This window comes from Echeneis naucrates, chromosome 10 (assembly GCF_900963305.1).
Source record: "Echeneis naucrates chromosome 10, fEcheNa1.1, whole genome shotgun sequence".
Lineage (NCBI taxonomy): Eukaryota > Metazoa > Chordata > Actinopteri > Carangiformes > Echeneidae > Echeneis > Echeneis naucrates.
Window position 1 is genome coordinate 19,117,958 of NC_042520.1, and position 9,105 is coordinate 19,127,062.

The following is a 9,105-nucleotide window of genomic DNA, read 5'->3' on the forward strand; positions in this document are numbered from 1 at the left end:
AAACTTAGCTAAACTTTGATGGTAGAAGTTTCGACAGGTTGCTCATGGGCAGGAAACTGTCCCTTGAACGTCACATCTTGGCAGGAGATGTTCAGAAAAGCAGATTATTTTATATTTTCACAGCATCGGATATGCTTTTCAATTTAGCATCGCTTTGAACTTTATCTGAAGCCCCAAAAATTGTTTGGGGATCACCTATCATATCATTTGCTTAAATTATAAACCCAAAAAACAGCGTTTATAAATGATACGTTTCCCAACGTCCGTAAAGGCAGCGTTCGCCGGATATGACGTTTACTTCCTGTCTCTGAATACAGACGCTTCCAGCTAGCAAGTTAGCGATGTCAGGTGTAGAAGAGACTTCAAATGAGTCTGTAGGGGCCAAAGAGGACAAGGAGTTTGATGTAGAGGCCGAGGAGCAGCTCGGGGAGGATTATGCCGTCGATCCGACTCGATACTTGTTTTACAGGTAGCGTTCTCAAATGTTTGTGTTACCTTGGCAGCTGCTCCAACGGTCAACTTTGTGTTTCCTTCCAGTAACATTAGTTCGCAACAACAAAATGATCATTGCTAACTACTTTAGTGTCCGGTAATGTCTGTCTAATGTTTGCGACATTGACCTTGTTTAAATCGACATAAACCGGCTAATGGATGTGCTTTGTCATTCATTCCCCGCCCCAAATAGGAGCATTTCACAAACTCACCGAGGTGCAGCTTCAATTTGCCGACGCAGCGTTACAACAAGCACTGCAGCTTTGATTTACATGTCCTCTATTTAATTTGTTCGAGAAGGCGGTCAGCTCAGGCTGAGGGGAGTCAGTCGCATGAGCCTCCTTCTGGCGGTGTTGCGGGTCAGCAGCCAATAATCCCCCCTCCGTGTTCTTGCGTTTCAGAGACAGAAAGGAGTGGGCTGACCTGGAGCCTGTTCCTCAGGATGATGGACCAAATCCTGTGGTGAAGATCGCCTACTCAGAGAAGTGTAAGATTGTTACACAGAGATGGATTTCACGTCGAGTACTGAAGGACACCAAACACAAACAGACCCCTGCAGAGCCACAACCCTAACTCCAACCCCCTATGATACCAATTGCTCAACATTATATGTTTCAAATCTTCAGATCAGTAATAGTTCATGCAGGTCATGGTTTTAGTACTGCAGACATCCATCCCTAACAGATGACCAGCAGCGGTCTCGGTCAGAGATATACTGTTGAATTCCACAATTATAATTGTAAGTATAATTCTTCCAACAGTCGCAGATGTTTATGACTATTTCCGTGCACTCCTGAAGAATGATGAAAGAAGTGAGCGGGCCTTTGCCTTGACTGCTGATGCCATTGAGCTAAATGCTGCAAATTATACAGTTTGGTGAGTTTGCTGCTTGTTTTGAGCGCAGAGGGCTAATATTTGGTATCTTGTAGTATTTTATTTTCATATGAGTTACTTCCCAAATGATACTTATAAAGAAAGCGTTAGACTCTATGTCTAACATTTCATGTTTCAATCACACTATATGTAAATGAAATTGAGAGACAACGTTGCATAAGTTTATGTTTGAAAATGACTGTATCCTCAACAAAATGAAGCGTAAACCAAATCTGTGTTTGATAATGTGCAGGCATTATCGGCGGGTCCTACTGCAAACCCTATCGAAGGACCTAAGGGAGGAGATGAGGTACATCACTGCCATCATTGAGGAGCAGCCAAAAAACTATCAAGTCTGGTGAGTGCTGGCCATTACATTTCAAGTTAAACCTGTCTATCCACTGTTAAATCATGTGACAGTAAGGGGGGAGGGGCCAGAAGAGGAGGGCAGATGGTAGCAGGACATCTCAAAAATCATTCTGTTTAATGAAAACATTAAATATAAGGATGGGTTTCCTAATTCCTCTTCCAGGCATCACAGACGTATGGTGGTCGAATGGTTGAATGACCCCTCAGAGGAGCTGGAGTTCATTGCAGACATTCTCAGCCAAGATGCAAAGAACTACCACGCTTGGCAGCACAGACAGTGGGTCATCCAGGTAGGTGTTGGAGCTCTTAGCAGAGTTTGGCATTCACACTGAGGAGTGACGTCCAGTTTTCTGCCCACAGTGGGCTTCTCTGCCAAACTGAATGTTTCACTTATTCATTTGGATATTTGTTGGTGTCTTGTTTGACTCTGTCTTTAGTCACTCTTTGTTTCCAGCAGGGCAGGTCCACCGCTAAAAGCACTACATGATTACATAAACAAGCTTGATGCCAACATTTTTATTTAATTTTCAGGAGTACAAACTGTGGGATAATGAGCTGGAGTTTGTGGAGAATCTTTTGGAAGAAGATGTGAGGAATAACTCCGCGTGGAACCAGAGGCATTTTGTGATTTCTCACACTACAGGTTTCTCGGATCCAGCCATAGTGGGAAGAGAGATTCAGTGAGTAGTATTTCTTTGGGTTACAGTTAATCTGCACTTTACATTAAACTACTTTAAATAGCTTATATTTATATGATCTGATTTCCCTACATATCTAAATGTTTCAAGACAGAACAGTTCCTGGGTTTTTTTTGTTTGTTTTTCTAGTGTAATACTCATCAGATTTGCTAATATTTGTTCCTTTATTTTCCTTTTTATTAATCCAAGGTATTGTCTGAGTCAGATAAGAAAGGCGCCTCACAATGAAAGTGCATGGAACTATTTGAAAGGGTAAGATGAAAAACTCAAATCAAAAATATTTTTATTACAGTAAATGTGAGATCTGCAAATAGCATATTTTATCATATGTGTGTATATATGCATATATATGTGTGTGTGTGTGCGCGCTTGTGTACACTCGCACGTTTATCCTCTTCAAAGCTGCCACAAAAGATTTTTTTTTTCCTTCATTTTTTCTAGCAGAATCACTGATTTTTATGTGCCTTCCTTATTCAGACATCCAGAATATATGGCATGCTAGAGGGGAGCAACTCAGTGGAGACTGTTATTAAAAATGGAAAAGCTCACCGACAGTATCCTTATTTTTTTTTTTTTTCCTTTCTTTTTCTCCTTTTCTTCCTTCTCCTCAAGGATGCTGCAAGACGGAGGTCTGTCATCTCAGTCAGGCCTGGTGGAGAGTGTCCTGGAGCTAAAGGAGGCATACTGCTCACCTTACCTTCTAGCATTTTTGTTCGATTGCTATGAGGATGCTTTGGAGAGCAACAGCCAAAAGGACCATGTTGAAGAAGAGGAACAAAAGGAAACTTTAAAAAAGGCTCTCGAGGTAGAAGCTTCTTTTAATCGAAAATATATCATTAGAAACAGTTGCAACTTAGACTTTTACCTTTTATAATATTAATGTACTTATTCTTTTCTCACCCTTGTTGTGTTTGCACCTGCGTGGAAGATTTGTGAACTTCTAGCAGAGGAGAAGGACACCATCCGCAAGGAGTACTGGCTGTTTTTGGGACGTTCCTTAAAGGGCAAATATGGGAGCAGTGATCCCTCCAATGGGCCTTTGGCAGGAAACACTGAACCATCAGCACCTGCACCTGCGCAGCACCAAATGAGCTAAACCTCTGGGAACTATTTGCACTCCTCCCTCATTCAACAACATTCTTGGCAGACTCAATCCAAGTTTGATATTATGCTATAATATATATTGGTGCAGGTGTTTAAATATGATTGCGTAGGGAAAGACTTCAAGGTTAACAGGTGTTTTGCTACTCAAATAATACTTCTCACTATATTTCAGTAAATCTCCTGCTTACTGAAATCTACCTATGTTACTTGGGATTATTTTTGTTTTCAATTCCAGACCTCACTATATTGTTGTGCATGGGATAGTGTCATACATTCATCCAGGTTACTGACAGCTTTGTTTAGACTCACAGTAGTCCCCAGCCAAGGGTACTGATAACACGTGTTTGTGGGTCTGCAAGCACACTAATATCCAATTTGTAGTCTTTGGCATTGTAGGTCCTTGAATTAATATCTGATTAAATTTAACAATTTCTACCAGCAGGAGTACTCGTGTGTGTGTGTGTGTGTGTGTGTGTGTGTGTGTGTGTGTGTGTGTGTGTGTGTGTGTGTGTGTGTGTGTGTGTGTGTGTGTGTGTGTGTGTGTGTGTGTGTGTGTGTGTGTGTGTGTGTGTGTGTGTGTGTGTGTGTGTGTGTGTGTGTGTGTGTGTGTGTGTGTGTGTGTGTGTGTGAGATATTGTATAGGAGTTTTCCTTATACAGGACATTTTTGTATTGTCACAGTGTGAATCTAATGTTACTTTAATTAAGCCACATCAGTCTTGCTGTAAAGCCACTCATCCTACAAGTCTTTGAACATTAGTTTGAATTTACTCTAATAATTCATGAGACAGAGAGCGTAGTGAAAAATGAAAGGCAGCGTTTTAAAACTAAATATACCAGTCATAATAAAGAAGCTGGGAGGATGAAGTGCATGCAGACAAGTAATTTTGCAGCCTATACTGAGTTTTTTTTTTTGTTTGTTTGGGTTTTTTTTTTTTTTTTTGCACGCATTGGTCTTGAGCTGTGCGGCCAGGATAAAAGTGAACTAACCAGCCCCTGTGCATACAACATGCATTGAAAGTCTCAGCCTCATGTCCTGGACTCCCTTGGAGCTAGGAAATAGATTAAGTCCACTAGATGCAGCTGTTTCTACTTCTGCTGACACTACGACACTTCATCCCCCTAGTCTAACCAAGCAGCCTGCAGTTTGTAATTACTCATTCTCTGAATACTTAATATTTGCTTTTCTGCTTTTTGTGATTAGCCCAGAGGACTCTGACATCAGTATGTTCACGTCATGAGCAGTAATGACATGGCTGTGTACTGACATAACAGGCAAATGATGTGAGTCAGATTGTCTAATGTGGCATAATTGTTGGCTACAACTACATCTTTGTGTCCTGAAATAAAAATGCTGGAGAAAACCACCCAGGCCACAATATAAATGAATATAAATATTAGCCTCAAAGTTTCAGCTATTTATACAAAATTAACCACACACCTGCGGCATCATTTTGGGTATTGTATGGAGGACACTGCTCCCTAGTGGTTAAAAAAAAAGGTCCCAGACAGTGCATAATTGAAATACAAATTAAACCCAGCACAAGTCCTAACAACATTAAAGAAGGCAAGCAGCAGCTGGAAATCTGTCTCCTTTTCAGATGTCCATGACCACAGTTATGAAGCCTAGTGGAGCCACAGGCTGGTGATGAACAACAGGCAGGTGTACTGGGGCACGGTCTCCACATCAGTTTCTTATAAATGGGGGAAAAGAAAGCTAATCTACCATAGAGTCAGCTATTTATTTACACTGACACAGCAAGAGCATCAGTACCATGTTGGGCCCTTATTGTTCTAAATATGTGATGTTCCATTTGGTACAGAAATTTTGCAAAAATCTACATGTTTGGCAAAAGCAGCAAGACAGATTAATTCATAACTGTCCTCCCTGTCAGCTGGCCTCTCTAACCTCACAACATCTGGATTACATGAGTGGATCAAGTCATCTGACTGTCCTTTCCAGCTGATTCAACTGTGGAACAAACAGACAACAAAGTTCCCATGTAGTAAAGTTAAAAACGTTTTTTAATGTGATCAAAAAATATTCAAATGCACAAGAACCTGAAAAAAGACTCATATTTCTATGCTGCCTCATGCACTGCTGTAATACACATATTTTATTAGGAAACTACAAAGCTGATAATACACAGCAGGCCAAGGTGAATCCCATCTGTCAAGAAAGCACCACATTCAAAAAGCTCTCTTCTCACCCTCTTTAACCCTGCAAAAGCATCTCAGGTAAAGGGAAATATACAAAAAGTTACACTGAGCTGAACACTGAATGTTGCTAGTAGTGGTTCCCTTTTGGCAATTTGGCCCTTGCTGGTTGGACCAGAAGCAAATTAAAATAAGGAAAGAGACAAAAAGTCAGCTGGTCTCATTTCTCAGTACCACCAAGCTCCAGCGTTCAGAAACTGAGAAACACCACTACACTGAATTACATGTTTGTTCATTAGAATTTAAGAAAAAGTGCTGTAGTTTGAGTTGAACCTACATACACCCTCAGATAAAATATATGAATATCTGGCAGGAAATAGCACCAAACAAATGCCCTTTTTACCACTGTTAGAGTAAAGCTTAATAAAACCCACAGCATCCAGCTTTCTAAAGATGTAAGATGTACTAAGCTGAGCTCCACCCAGCTGAACCTAATGCAGACCATTATAACCTTCTTGAAAGCAGAATTGACTGCAGGACTGCTGTATTAAGCAGCATTAGTGTTAACTACAAAACTGACAAATGAGTTTCTGGCTCATTTTCAAAGCTACTTTAAGCACTAAGCCAGTAGTTGGTCTGGTATATATAGGGCTGAATGAAAATAAGAACTGTTTCTTGTAGGTATACGTTCTGTCAAACAGCTCTGCGTCTCAGCTTCGTCCATGTGGCTGTTGAAGCAGTGTTATCCACACAGCTAACCCATCACACTGTCCTGGGAACAGACACGGTGAGGGGACTGAATGTGTAGGAAATGTACTGAAGGTATTAATCAAGTTTATGCGTCTGCTGTCCCCAGACCGACCAGCCAGTGCCTAAAGGATGATTTATAATTGACTTTTTTTTTTGAGCATAACAAAATGATATAAGCTGCATGAACAGACTCTGCTCCAGCACAAACTGTTGTCAGTCTGTAATAATAACCAATTCCATGGCTTAGCCTAGTGTGGGAAACATTCACCCTTACATGGCTCTTTATGTAACTTTTACTCCATGAAAAATATTTTTACAGGAGTTTTCTGATTAAAAATCACTTCCTGGAAACCAATTAAAATATTCATAGATGGGCAATGAAGTTTATTATTACATAAAGAAGTGCAAATTAAAATGACCAGAGAAAGTGTTTAACGTTAAATTGCCTTTTGATTTAGATTATGGGAGGAAATAAAGTTAGTTTTGTGTTTCTAGTGACTAAAAATGGAGACCGTGTGTCATTGAACTGATGTCTGAAGATTCAGCGTTTCTTCCAGATTGTTATTCTCCACATGGTGACACAACCTTTCAAAACCACTTACTGTAAGTAATAGTGAGCTTAATGCTCCATAGAACCCTTTCTACTGGTCTATTTTTGGTTTTCTCAACAAGGGAAACTTCCAGTTATATCACACCTCTAAATGAAGAGTCAAGCTACAAAAACATCATAATAAATTCATATCATTTAACCCAAGATGCTCAGATTCTCCCAATATCGCACTTTAAGCTGCATCACTTCATTTTTGGCAACTTGGAGGAAACAGCAAGTTCAAGATCAGATCACAGCATCTTATCACCACATAAAACTGTAACAACTGGCAAAACCATGAATTACTTAGTATCTGTTCCTTGGCATTATTGCCGTTCCTCTGAAGTTCACAAAATAAGTGATGAAGAAAGGTTTCTTTGACTTTGCTTCAAAAATCTTCAAATGTTCGGCTGTCACAGGGAAATAAGGTGTCTTTGGTTAACTGACGAGTTTAAATCCAATTCATTTTCCTTTTAGCTATGGTTTGGTCACAACCACCAAAAAGCTCTGTGGGGCAGTTCTGAGCCCGGTGCTGGTGGGTTAGTAACTACAGGTAACTCCTTTCGCATGACACATAGTCATTTAATCCACTATTGATATAAAAATATTGTTCGGTGCAGCTTTAAATAAGACTCTTGCTCTCTGCCCATTTTGCTTCTTTATATTCCTTAAAGTCCTGCTCACCTGAAGAGCCCTGTCTGTGGTCCAGACAAGTGGTCCACCTTTGTATTGATTCTATGCAGTTCTCAGACAATTCCTCTTTTCAATGTTCTCCCTCCCAGTTCCAGGCAGCAAGAGTGCGCACTCTTCTGGACTCATTAATATTTATAGGCTAACACAGGATTTTACAGGTTGACTTGTCATTGCTGTTGTAACTGCTGCTGTAAAACTGCAGCTGAGATGCCAAGGCAGTCCCTTCACAGCTGACTCTTGGCACAGCTGAGCCAATGGGCCCTAAACACGCACGCACGCACACACGCACACGCACACACACACACACACACACACACACACACACACACACACACACACACACACACAGACACACACTGCAACTTGTACTGATGTAAGTTAAAAACCTGTTCTTGAAGGAGAAAAGGTGATTTTTTTTTTCATACAACATGAGAAACCTGTCTGAATGTTTGTGTGTCAGTAAATAGTGTATGTTCGTGTTTTGTGTGTTTTTCTTTTTACTGCTTAAATACATTTGATTCTGCAGCAGCCCTCCATCTCTTGCAGTGATGTCAGGGGGGAGGATGGGAATTACTTTCCTCTTCAGTAGCAGCACCTTCCAAGTTTGTGAGCAACAAAGAGAAATAGTCTATGTTATGGAGGTGAGCGGTGCTCTCCTTGTCTCCTTACCAAAGGCATATGCTGTCAACAACTACTCCTTCATCAAATTTGTCAGACAATTGAGTTTTCCCAAAATTGAAATGCATGCTGGGTACATACGCTTTAACCAAAGCCAGGTCCAAGTCTATTTGTAAAGCTTGTGATCACAGTCACAGTCTCAAAAGGCCTCACAACGCCCACATTATGGAACAACAAATGTAGAAATGACTTTAAATCTCCTGATCAGCAAAGAACGGACGTTACGCAATTCTGTAACAGACGGGAGGGCTCAGGCTTGTCTGTTTTTTTTTGCTGAAGTTGAGCTTGTTTGGGTCAAAGAATGTGACGTAATGGCTCGATTCTTTTTCACTATTGCTGCTGATGGTGTCGACATTCACTTTACTGCCAGTGAACCGACCCACACTCACAGCAAGTGCCAATCGATCAGCCATTCAGCAGATCGTCATCTTGTCATTCACAGAGTCTTCTCTTCTCTGTAAACCTATGCAAAGTAATAATGACCTAATTAGACTCTCTCTCTCACACACACACTCTCACAACCTCACTTACTTACTGGCAGCTCTACTGGTACAGTCAATGAGGTGGCTCATTGTGATGAATGAATGAGTGAGAGCTTTCCCTGGTGTAATTCTTGCACCTGCATCTGTTCAAATGTTTGGTTCATTAAGTCAAACACTCTTGCTCATCCTCTGAAAGTTCTTCACATCCAGTGTTAATGAAC

The 9,105-nt window shown here is 40.7% G+C and overlaps 1 protein-coding gene across 1 annotated transcript; it reads left to right on the forward strand.

Moving 5' to 3' along the window:
- The first annotated feature begins 314 nt into the window (after positions 1–314).
- On the forward strand, positions 315–3,974 carry fnta (farnesyltransferase, CAAX box, subunit alpha). Its single transcript, XM_029512781.1, has 9 exons — positions 315–469; positions 894–979; positions 1,254–1,368; positions 1,619–1,723; positions 1,898–2,024; positions 2,266–2,414; positions 2,622–2,684; positions 3,045–3,237; positions 3,361–3,974. The coding sequence occupies exons 1-9, from the start codon at positions 342–344 to the stop codon at positions 3,526–3,528; spliced, it is 1,134 nt and encodes a 377-aa protein (XP_029368641.1). The 5' UTR covers positions 315–341; the 3' UTR covers positions 3,529–3,974.
- The last annotated feature ends 5,131 nt before the right edge of the window (positions 3,975–9,105 follow it).

Coding starts and splice junctions, on each gene's coding strand:
- fnta (XM_029512781.1), top strand. CDS start 342: ATGTCAGGTGTAGAAGAGACTTCAAATGAGTCTGTAGGGGCCAAAGAG. Junction 1,724..1,897: donor CCAAAAAACTATCAAGTCTG/GTGAGTGCTGGC, acceptor TTCCTCTTCCAG/GCATCACAGACGTATGGTGG. Junction 2,685..3,044: donor GCATGGAACTATTTGAAAGG/GTAAGATGAAAA, acceptor CTTCTCCTCAAG/GATGCTGCAAGACGGAGGTC.